This window comes from Solenopsis invicta, chromosome 9 (genome assembly GCF_016802725.1).
Source record: "Solenopsis invicta isolate M01_SB chromosome 9, UNIL_Sinv_3.0, whole genome shotgun sequence".
In the NCBI taxonomy this organism is placed as follows: Eukaryota; Metazoa; Arthropoda; class Insecta; order Hymenoptera; family Formicidae; genus Solenopsis; species Solenopsis invicta.
The window spans coordinates 13695357-13707946 of NC_052672.1; the positions used below are offsets into that span (position 1 = coordinate 13695357).

Genomic DNA, 12590 nt, shown 5'->3' on the forward strand with positions numbered 1-12590 from the left:
CAAACACGCCAGCATCGCGCATGCCAGGAAAAAATATACAAAGGGAAGATATACGGGGTGCGCTTTACACGAAACGTTACCGCGCCTATGTTCGTGTTTCGGACTCATTCCATCGCACGCACCGAATCCGACCTCTATCATTTCTATTTTAATTCCTCTGATACGCACGAAATGTACGAGTAACTGCTCGCTCCCTCATGTCGCGTAATTACTCTTAATTGGACTCACTTTGAATAGCTTCTCATTCGTGCACGTGCTCGTCTCGGTTGACTCACCTGTAACATAAAAATAACGAATATTTAATACTCAAAGATCGTCAGTAATTTCGCATTATGATGAAAGAATGGTTTTAGTATAAAACTTTTTGAGAAAATCATTTTGTCACTCGTTATTTACGTCAGTGAATTTCGTGCGGTACAAATTTCTTTTAGTTACGATTTTTCGAGACAGACGTGTTATTAACATAACGTTGATTTTTTACGATTGTTCGGTGAGTTACGAAGATGTGGGCGTAGCTCGCGTGTTCCATCGCACGGTAATGATAATAATGCGACATACAATAAGACGTCTGCCGACATTTTAATGAGAGAAGAACGGTGGAGCACGGGAGCTCGTTAGAACCAACCATAAAGAACGGTCAGGGAGCAGCGAGGAACGGGTTAACGCACATATAACTTTTTGGGTAGAAGCCGTTCATTACCGTGCGCAAACATGTCCGGTAAAATCGTACGTGGGCTCGCGAAGAGTACGATATCTTGCAAACATTTTGCCTGATATAACTTGCTCGAGAGCGTAACGCGCGGTAATGGGGTGGCGTGATTATGTCGTACCGTTTCAACATTAAATGACCGCGGATCACATGGAGCGATCGGTGACAATGGGAAACCCCCGCGAGTCATTTAATAAATATTTATTCCGGCATGCGAAACACGGCAATAAACGACGCGTAATGAAACCGCCGATTTCCTACACACCGAATAATGTTGACGATTAGTCTGGCTTTGATTTGATAGAATTGCGACTCCAAGTTTCATTACGTGTACCGCTGACGGACGCAAATGCGCCCCGTCACGCGTCAACGAGCGGGTTTCATCGACCGCTCTCGTCAGTATGAGTGCAATAAACCGTGCTTAATTACATGCAATAAGTAATTAAAGTGATTAAAGCTTATAATGCGACGCGCGCAATCAGTAACGCGAGCGTAATCAAAATTTCGATTGGACAGGCGTATGTCCGAGCGTTGCTACGAGCACTTTATAACGATAGCTTTTCGTGAGCGTTTCGTGCTTTTAACGAGATGATATCGCGTATACGTAATCCCATCCGCGCGTTTTAGCAGCAAATGAAAATTTCGTTTCAACGACGATTCCATTCATATTCGCTGTTATTATCGACATACGTCAGTAATTTTGTTAATTTGCATCAGTCGGTTAACACTTCGTTAGATTATATTATTTCTATGATACACACGCAGAATATTCACGGAGAAACATGCAGCAAAAAATAATTTCATTTTGTAATTCCATTGACAAAATTATATGGATGTCTACTTTCGTTGTATTTTCATTTCTTTATAAAGATTAAGAGATATTAATGCTAAGAATTAGAAACAGGTGATTCAATTCTAATTCAATTTGTGTTCGGCTAACAAAATAATATTCTAAAATCAATAAATGAAAGAAAAGCGATATATATTGTAATATTCTATCAAAGAACACACGTAGTTAAAGTTCGTTCCTGTAACCAACCGGCTTCGACAGGGAAACATTTTTTATTGCGGATTTCGACGGGTTGCACAGCGACGTCGTCGATGTCGTCGTCGTCGTCGTCGTCATCGTAACCGTAGCAGGTAATACGTGCGTGCATCCTCGATGAGAGACGTGCGCCCGCTGAATAATGCGGAGAATTCGGGGAAGAAGAAAATGAAGGTCGACATAAGGGACGTTTGCGCGGCGAACGGAATGAAAGAAGGGAGTAAGAGGCGAATAATAAAACGTCGGGCAATAAAGAATGGAGAGGAAGAATGGAAGAGGAGTCACGTGGGGCGTCGAAGAAGCAGCCGGGCGGCGTCTCAATGAATCCCCTCGAGCAGTCTCGTTAAAACGTATCCTGCGACACCGACACCGACGTCGTCGTCGTCGTCGTCGTCGTCGTCGTCGTCGTCTTTTTCTTCTTCTTCTTCTTCGTCGTCGTTGTCGAGGTTTACGCGATCTCGCGACAGTCACAGAAAGACTAGCTGTGTCTCGACTGACAAAGACTTTCAAAGAACCTCCGAAAAACCTCGAAGTGAAAACCGGCCATGCTACAAGTACCAGGCCGTGCTGCGGTTTAACGTCAGTGACCCCTTTCCTCCCAACGCCAGCAACAAACTGCCCTCCGCTTTCCTTTCTTTATACCCCCGCGACCGGAATCCGCTCACCCACCGCCTCTATATTTACCGCCGCAATAAATTTCAAGTCAGATTTCAGACGGTCGGCGCGAGGAGGCAGACATGAAATTCGCACGCCCGCGCGGGGATTGCATTGCTCCTTTATCGAGGACTGGTAAACAAGTTAAACCAGATTAGAAGCGCGCTGTGCCTGTAACCGGTGTTGTCTGCGTCTGCTAGCTTCGTTCCTGACTCTTTCCTCGCGGCTATTCTTCTTTTCTACGACGAGTGAGAAAGAGAAAAGATCGCGACGATAGAGTCAAAGAGAGGAAGAGGAGAGCAAACAGAAGTACAGAGAACCAGAGGACATTGCGCTTCATCTTCTCGAGTGGGACTCTTAGTTTCTTTCCTCTCGCTCGAGTCTCAAGCGAGTTTTGACCCTCGTGTAAACAACTCTGACTAAGCGTGTTATCTGGTCTGCGACGATGGATATTGTCTTTACCTATGAATCCCATTTCCGAGTTCTGAAAGCGTTTAATGAGACCCTTCAAGAAACGTATCTATCAAGCGACATATTTCTTCGTTCCGTAAGAATTGTCTTGTTCGCGGTAACGTGACAACGCGATTGCTCTTAAATCGTAAACCTAATCAAAGTTTACTTAGGGTAACAAACAAAGTTCATGGGAAATAAGCAGACTCGTAATTATCGTAATTGCTGCATTTAATTCCGATCATACGATATTGCGTGGTCGTGAAATCGCGATGTGCAGTTCGATAGGAAGGTACGCGTTGCCCTAAGTCACGAAAGCGTCCGTGCCGAGGAGTTGAACAAATTATATGGGAGGGGTAGCGAGGGTCCTGGTCAAAATTTTCTATCAGTCTTGCGTACGCAAACGATTTCTCGAATAGCGTTTCTAGGAAATTACTCGATGAATCGCGCATTAGGATTAGCACGCACCAATTTGCAATACCCTTCAAATTTCGAAGATAAAAGCAGACTCGCTCTCTCTCTCGCTTTCTCATTGCCATAACAATGGACTGTCGGCACGCAACAATTCACATCGCGAGGGCTCAGGACGCGGAATCGTCGTGTTGCGTCGCGTCGACGTGCTTTCGGGTAGCCGAATGGTCATCAGATGCATGCGCACGGCAGCATGAATCACGAGGTCGTAATTGCGCAATACCTACATTAATAAGATTAATGCCGCTGTCTAAATGCCGACCTTGAAATAACATGGCCAGCATGGCGCAATCTCGTAATAGCCGAGATAAAATACGAGGTAAATATTAATCGTACGATAACGTTAATAGCAGCCAGTTTAGAGCCTGCCCAGATATAATCCATCGCGAGTAACGTAACGTAATCGCGTTACGACGCCGTCGATTTGGCCGTGTACTCTCGTAATTGAACGACTCGCGATGTCCGACAAACTGGCGATACCTTTTTCAAAGCGTCCCGCATGTATGTCGGCACATACGTGCGGCTGTACATAGGCACGCATGTACTCCCTGTACGAACAATGCCTCGATTCAGGAACGCCGCCGTGCCTTACGGCAACGGTATATAGCGTCGGTGAATGACGGGCATTCGAGCGAATGGGACCAATCAGACTGATTGGCCGGTCGGTATTTACATTTCTGCGGGCAAGCCCGCCGCTCGAGGCCGCTTGCACTAGCATCGGGAGATTTGGAGAGAATGCGGGGCAGATACGATGCTGCCGGTGCAACCGTGCAAAACCATCCTAGTTGTGTCTCCGCGATGATGCGGGAGACCATTTCGATCCGGAGCTCGAATGATCGTCGGACGTACTGTTCGATTCGTGACTGAGAAGGACTAATAAACCAACGTACGTTTTGTCCTCGCGGGTGCTCTTCTCTTACGCTGAAAACCGATAAATATTCCCTCATTGTAGAAGAAATTGAACATAGCAGAGATGCAGAAGGCAGCAAATTTCGATTCCATTTATATAATCGAACAAATTCAATGTTTGTTTGTCGTTAATTGCTCGCTCTAATCCGTATTAATTTATTCAACTTTATCGCTGAAAAATATCATCTTAATTATATACAATACCATCGTTTAATAATACATCCCGTAGTTGGAAAATTACCTCGACTTTCTTTTCGACGGAAGAAGTTTTTTAGTTAGCAGAAGAGCAGTTAAATACCATGAAAGAACGTATTATCCTCCAATTAAAATCTCCGCAGGCGAATGCTCTCCGACTCGCACTCGCAGAGGAATACAACTAGTAATTATCGCACCCGGCCCTCGTCCGACGATGCTCGACAACGCGGACACGTTTTATCTCGTGTCGGATGGACAAGCCGGAGGCGGGACACGCGAGAGGAACGTTTACGAGACTCGAGGCACCGATGTACTTTCCGTTCTGAGAGTTAATTGCGCCCTTGCGAGCTCACGCGAGAGGCGTCCGGTACATCGGCTTCTGCGGGACCCCGGGGGCGGGTGCGTGCGCAGTTAAAGATTTGCGAGCGCGCGTCTTCATCGGGATCGACATCGGATTACTACCGATGTTCGAGCGCAGTTGCATTTCGTAATGTCGCCGATGTAGCTGGGGTTCTCTCTCTCTCTCTCTCTTTCTCTTTCTGTCTCTCACTGCTCAGGCTAATTAATAACCGCGAGTAACAAGGAGCAGATGGAACGGTAGAAACTTGGGAACCAGACCCCTGAGCCACGCTTAGTCGACCGGCTTGGCTCGGCTCCGCTTGGCTCTGTTCGACTGACACCAACACACACCCACGCGCTACCCATTATTACGCACGTGTGGTCCGGATGGTCGCGTGCATGCTATTAGCGAAAAGGAGTGTCTCGAGCCTTACCGGTCCCCATCGCGAAACAACTGTCCCTTCTTTTTAACGTCCCGCTTATTTTCGACGTTTTCGTAGTAGGTCGAGTGTCCTGAACGAAGGAGATGAATAGGTTTCCGGTTGATTTCGTTAGGGCCCTGAAGAACTTCCGGTTCGTAGGTGAAGCGCTGCAAGACGCGCCAGATGAACGTTTAAAGGGAACTCGTTAGCAGCGAGGGTGAAGTTAATCATCTTGATAACGCACGCGTGCAGCAACTCTTTATATACACTGTTATACAACTTAATTATTTTGTTATCGCCGTTATATTATCTAACCGTGTGGATCCAACTTTAATTATAATAAATACTAATAAAACGCGGATATTAAACATATTATTATACATGGATAAAAATCACATATTTAAAATACAAAGAAAAAGGTTCGGTCAATATTATATCCGCCAGAGGCGAGGCCGTATATTAGCAACGTTTCTATGCGTGGTCGCGTGCGCAATAATTGCTTTTCGCTACGCGTCGGCGTCGCTCAAAAAGCAACATTTGCACGCGACGCGGCTCGATGCGTCGCGCGTGCATATACGTTCCGCTTGAAACTAAAAAAAAAAAGAATGCACACGCTCGCCCCTCGCGTTTCGGAAATCGTGAGCGACAATGGTTTCCTGTTTCATCCCTATGGGCCATCCAGCTGTCTCTGAGCTACGGTCGTGCGAATGAATCGTCCTCCGACTGTATTGTATCTGCTTTCCAGTTTTCTGACAGAACCGCTGTAACCAGCGACATCTTGATCCGCGTATCCTTCATCATTTAGACGTCCGAGTAAGCTTACGGTTGACTCTTTGAAAAACGGTGTCCCAGCCGCACCCGTGTACGAGATACATGTGTCTTCAATAATTTTAGTTAGTCACTCGTGACTCATTGCCGTCACATAGTGTTGCACTATATTTTAACGTCGCCATATCTGTCGGTTACGACGTAAAAGTATAAAAAAAAAAGTTTAACACTTAACGATTTACAACGCCTTAAATCTTAAAGCCATTTTTTTCCTTCATCTTTCGCCCTCTCTTTTTCTTCGCGAATTTTCATGCGACTTAAATAATCCAAAGAGCAGTATAGTCAGCAATACGGCGACCATTCCTGGCGTCATTTTTTTCTCAAGCCACTTCGCGATTCGGTCGTAGACGGGATCGCGAGTGCGGGACTTTGGCCTGAGCTATGGCAAACGAGGTAGATTTCAGGACGTGGAACAGGGCGGCGTAGGCCGTCGTAGCTCGCGGATGTATACGTAATGACCTTACGCTGCGCTTTTTTACGATGCTTATCAAATGCAAATCCTACTTTATTGCGATTGGTATTCTTATTACGCGTCTCCTCTCTTACCCGCCTTTTACGGAGCGTTTTCGTTTTCTATTCGGTCCACCTCCTCGCTTCCTCGCGCTCCTTCCACGCGAAGTAAGAGGATCCCCGCGCGTTCGACCGACCGCGCCGTATACGTGTAAACGCGAACGACCACCTTTTAACTTCCCATTTAGATTAAGAGTCCGCGATCGTCTCGAGCTGCGTTATTTCTTTTGTGCCCGTTCTACGCCGTTTGCCGGAAAGCACTTTAGTACGGTGCTTCTCTCGAGAGACAAGCGCGGAAGACGTTGTAGCGTGAAACTTTTTCCATATCAAGACTAATGTTGCTTCAAGACTCGCCACATGAGTTTCTCTACAATTGTTCTCTTTTTTTTTTCTTTTCACGGGACCGTGATTTATTCCAGACAAAAATGTGCAGAGTTTTCTTGTTCTCACAGCGATGCATGGGATTTTATTACACGTGGCTCGTATTTGATCCGGATATTTTGATTACGATGTATACCAGTGCGAGCTGCGTTATATCAAGTGCTATCTTTTCAGAATATCTTGCGGAATGCGATAACATGAGCGTACGTGCTCCGCTGAAGTATTTATATTTGAACAAACAACTTTTTTTTTGCAAGTTTGATAAATGTGCGTTTAATCACATATTTATACCACATAAATGTAGAATTAAATAAACAATAAAAGATTTTTATTAAAAATAAGAAATTTAATGCATCAATTCTAGGTAACTTAAACGTAAATATTTATTGAAATGAGAGAGAGAAATACATCGGGGCAACTCAAACTGCTCGATTGTAAGAGAAATTACATTTCTTGCCCCAAATCAAACCTAACGAACTAAATCGACATAAATTGATTGGCATGCGCGCTCATAATCTGGTTAGGCGATTGATCGGCGGCGAGCAATAATAACTTATGATAGAAGAGGGACACGCGCGGTCCCGATAGCCGCGAGCGATGCTCTTCGTAGAGGCAGACGCTTTTTGGGGCTGCATCCGGGTGGAATTTCAGCCGGCACCTCCTTCCACCGTAGGGCGTCGGAGCGAGGGACAGAGGGGTTGTTTTCGTGCAAAGGCACGACGTATCTGCCGGCGTGCGGGTTGTTCGGTATCAAACCCGGCGTGCCTAGAATTCCCCCCGTAATTGCATCGCCCGGCGTCCAGAGAACGATTGCATTTTCGGACCGCGTCATGGCATAAATAGTAAAAACCCATATTACACCAACCCTTCGCCTCGCAACACGGCTCTCCATGACGGAGAGATCACCTGCCTTGTCCGCTTTACGCGCGATCCGTTGTCGCGTGACGTTGATTTTACGAAAATCGTTCCGCTCGTTTTCACGTGAAAGCGTCGACGTTTCCGCCGTAGTCACCCGGTTGCGTTCGTGCGTGGCACGTTAAACGGAATTGTAAATTACGACGCGCTCACTTTCGGCCCGGCGATAATTAACGTATTGTGGTCGGCAAGGGCGCGCACCGTATTTGCCGCTGCGGCCATGATTACGCGGACTGGGCAAACTGCAAGGCTCTAATTACGTTTTAAAGCGTAATCTAAACTGAAACGCATCGGTTAACACGTAGGTGTAAATTAGAAAACCGGCCGGCAACAGTTCGGAACTTTGCCGTCACCGTCGACCACGTCGATAATTCATTTTCACACGATTCGTTAAAACTTTAACAATAAATACATATTGTTACATAATGTTTACATCATACGTTGATTTCGAAAAACAAAATATTATTATTTATAATTATCGGTCTCCAGCAGGATGAAGCAACTTGGTAATGAAGGTGCATCTCGTGTTACAAAGGGAAATGTTCGGAACAAGTCTGCTCGCATACTCTGTCGGCATTTCGTACGTTCCTCAAACGGACAAATGTGGACGGACACGTGTTCATCCGAAACGGAACGCAACGTGAGATCCAGTCGAATCAAGGGTAGGACGAGGAGTCTCGAATTACTAGACAACCTAGGGGTGGAAGGGGGTTGATCGTTGGTAGGGCGATGACTCGAGGTGTTGATACGTTACCGCGATTTCAGCGAACAAAGGCGTCGAACCGCATGAAATTTGATGCCGACATTTACGAGCTAGGAAACCATGCTTCTTGATAGAATACGATCAAACGGCATAAAAATAACTTCACGAAAACTTATATCACGAATTGTTTTTTTAATCTTAAAAATATTGAATTTTAATACGAGTATTGCAGTCTTTTTTTTATATATACATAAAGAAATAGATTTTTTTTTAATATATAAGAACTTGAGTATTTTATGTATATTTTGTTATACAGGGTGTTTCCTGTATTTCAATCATTTAGAAATTATTAAAATTTTTGTAAATGTAATGATAGTTTTATTAAGGTGATAATGTAATTTATAAAAAAGAGTCAATAGGATTATCCAACTATATAGAATACATCGATTTTAAGATGATCTTTCTATTTTAAAAAATATTGACGACCTTGAAATCTCGTAAAATAAGCATGAAAAAAATACCTATCATAATATTTGTCTTTTGGGAGTAATTTTTTCCTGGTATTTTTTCCTGATATTAAAAAAAACAGACATATTCTAAACGATCGAGTTACAGGCAACATCTTGTTCGCATCGTGAATCATCGCGAAATAATATATCTTTAAAAGACCGGCGTTAGATATTATGTTATTCATTGTCACGAGCACGTGAATAATAGAATTTGACATAAATTCTGTTCGACATTGATAGATTCCATGATTTCAAGAAGCTATTTTTGCCATGGACTTGATCCAAGAATTGCAGGAATGCAGGCAAAATGTTGCTGTTTAAGTAAAACTAATCTCGTTGACGGGATCACGATCCGGAGACCGCCCTTCGCTCCGAAGAAGAGCTGAGAAAAAAAGAAAGGAAAAACGTTCGACCGGAGGAGGAAACGCCGGTTGCTGCCTTTATCTCCGAGCAGGTACCGAGACTGAGAAGCGACGTCTTAAAAGTCCTTCGTTAGTTTCCCCGCTCACGAGGGACGAGGATAATCCGATCCTCTCTATATACTAGAATATCCTCGCGGCTTCAGAAAACTTTAACGCTCGATGGTTCCGACAATTTTCCTCTCAATCGATGGCAACGTCACAGTTAACTTGACAGGCAGCATGCCGTAGAAGGTATCGTTTCTTACCTTCCTTCTTCCGCGCACTTTCCTGATTTATATGCCCGAAATATATTCTGAGGACAGGAATAAAATATCTTTCGCTGCAACGACATTTTTATATCGCCAGCTGTCATGGAATAAATATCGTTTGAGAGCCGTCACGAGAAATACGTCTTCGAATATAATTTCTCAATTCTATACATTGACGTTGGGATTATATTATTTTATTCATCGTACCTGCGCTTATTTTAAGCGGCCATTGTAATGTCGGAAAGAAATTCGCAACTACGTGTTCTACCCGTTTAGTAATACACGAACGTTTACGATTTCGATTCAGTTGAATAAATCAGATTTTAGTTGGTATACACAGCGTTTTACGTTTTAACGCTCACCGACGCTTTCAATAGGCTTTACGGTGCCGGCGCGAGGTTAAAAGAAATCGGGCGCTACCGGCAATCATGGTAGGCTCCGGCACGCAATTGCATCCGCGCTTGACCAAGCGCGGAAACGAAGGTTCGCGATTGGTCCGGTGCAAGGCGAGAGACGGGATATTGCGTCGACTCGGCCCGCAGACGTTACGCACGGGAGCTCGAGCGCTGGCAATAAAAACGCCGCACGCAGAGAAAAGGGAGATACAATGGGAAACGCAATGGGCGCAACGAGTGGATGACTGGGCGACGTGGACGAGCGGGAGAGGAATTGCCTCGCGCTCTTCAGCGCTTGCTACAATTGGCGGCGCGACGGCGGCGGTGTACCAGCCGCTGCGGTGCAATCTCATTCGCGCTCTCTCGCATGAGCGAACAGAAAGCGCACTCCAAGCTGGACCCCTCTTTTGCCTTCCACTCCACCTCTTTTTCCACCTTCGATCTTCTCTCTATCCCCACCTCCGATCCATCTATATCATCCGGCTGTTACCGTGGTGCTGGACGCTACGTTCTTTCCGACAAATGGCTCGAAATTCGAATTTTCGGCGAACTTCAAACGATCCCATGCCAAGAATTCCAAAAATTTCACTGGCGCTTGGTAAACGCCTATGCCAGAGACGAAGGTAGGATAAGCTCGCGATTAATTGGAGAATCGGCATATGAACCTTCACGGAATAGGTAGAAAAATACATCGGAATATCTTGGTCACGGTCTCTTTCAGAGGGCTTTCTCTCTCGCGGTGCATGTAATACGTTTCGTTTCGCCTCTTTATCATCCCGCTTTTATGCCGGACGTAGGTCTTTTTCTGCTTTTTGCTCCCCCTCCGCCTTTATCTTCGCTAAATATATCCGTCATGCGACCACTTGACGAACAGGTGGGTGTCGACGGCCACTTACAGATAAGCCTCGCAAGAAAATCTGGAAGAGGATGATCCGCTGGAACGGTTCGCGGAGAGTTGTCAAAAGGCCGATAAGGTGTCGTCGCCTTCATCTCGGCTGTGGGTATCACGTTTCTATCTTACGATCTCCCGTAAGTTGGTAGCTTGTTACAAATCGATGTCGGATACGTGGGAGGAGGACGCGGCTCAGGATAAAAGAGCTGCAGAAACGATATTTCTTTTCAAATAATGATCGACTACATCATGGCACTGACGACGACCGAGCCGCGATGAATGGTGAGAAATCGGAGCATAGATAAGCTGCCGTCACTTACAGCTCGTTCATGGCACTCATATGAGCAGTCTGGCCGTGAATGTTACGGTATGTCGAGGGGTCCCCTTGTCGTTTACACGGTCGGCAGTAAATTTAGATCAGCGGCACTCGACGTTATCCTCAAAGCCGCGCTTGGATTCGTCCGTTCCGGTGTACTTTTTTTCTAGCATAATTTTAGGCCGCGCGGGCAAATAGTTCACGTCACTCCGCGCCACCGTCCTGTTAATCATTTCAGGCAAATGGTCCCTCGAACTTAAAGACGCCGTTTCGTTTGGCGGAGGAGGAGCGCTTAGAGTGGCGAGGGGGTGAAAAGAGGATAATTGGCAAGCGGAACGGGGGATGAACCCTGGAAACGATATTCGCTAATCCGACAGCGGACAATTATCTGGTCCGTCAGAGCACGATTCACGGACGGCAGACAAGCGTGCAAACTTGAGAAACGGCCGACGGAGCGGTTTAAATTTAGTAACTCCCTTTAGCGAGCGGCAACGAGCATCACGAGTGTGCGAACGCGGCATTACTTTACGCCGCCGATCGTAAAGTAGCTCGTCGGGTTTATAAGGCAGATTAAGGAAAAGAAAAGCGTTTCGTTATGCGAATCGTTGAAGATTATTAGATGCGCGTTAGGTAACTGAAACGAACGTGAAACGAATGTAATTTTATTTTCTCCTTGATGCGTCTTTTCAAAATCGCTACTCTTGCTTACATTAAATAAATTACAAAAATGTCTTTATGGCGAGCGAGTCGGGAAAATGAGAATAATTTAATCTTTCATTTTTATCGCGCAGGCAAGGCATAATGAATGTCATTAATAAATATCTGTTTTACCATCGTCATTTGCGGAAGCGTTGTTTGCAGAAGATAATGAGGTTTAAAGAGGCGAGACAGAAGAAGGAGAGAAAGAGAAAGAGAGGGGAAGAACGAGCACGAAGTTCAACGAAACCGTGCCATGTGAGCGTTCGTTCACGGCGCGGCGACGGCGCATCGTCGCCTGTGCGCGTTTCCAGAGAATCGCTGACATTCGAGAGGCGGAGCAGAAACTCCAACAGAGACGCGAAACCGCTTCAGACGTAAGCACTCTTGAGAAAGTTTTATGATTAAGGAATTAATTACGGTGGATGCCTCTTGCTGGGTTGATGACCGATTAGAACGGGCCCGTTTCCCAAGTATATCGATTAAAAGATCGGCACGATTCCGGAGCCGGAGGTGAATCTCTTGATTTTTTGACCCTGCCGAGAGTCCGACTGTAATTTCGAGCCGGACTACCGTGTGCC

At 45.5% G+C, this 12590-nt stretch overlaps 1 protein-coding gene and 1 long non-coding RNA gene across 6 annotated transcripts in view; one reads left to right on the plus strand and one right to left on the minus strand.

Moving 5' to 3' along the window:
- LOC120358650 overlaps positions 1 to 12590 on the plus strand; it is a 423202-nt gene that overhangs the window by 310484 nt on the left and 100128 nt on the right. The gene's annotated exons all lie outside the window — the stretch shown is intronic.
- The window catches only part of LOC105193437 (discoidin domain-containing receptor 2), a 167809-nt gene that overhangs the window by 42376 nt on the left and 112843 nt on the right, over positions 1 to 12590 (minus strand). For 2 of the 4 annotated variants that reach the window (XM_039453533.1, XM_039453532.1), the window contains exon 1: positions 229 to 260. The exons of the other annotated variants lie outside the window; for them this stretch is intronic. In XM_039453533.1, the coding sequence (XP_039309467.1) occupies positions 229 to 245 (17 nt within the window). In that variant the 5' untranslated portion in view covers positions 246 to 260. Of the gene's footprint in view, positions 1 to 228; positions 261 to 12590 lie in introns of those variants that run through there. 4 annotated transcript variants of the gene reach the window in all.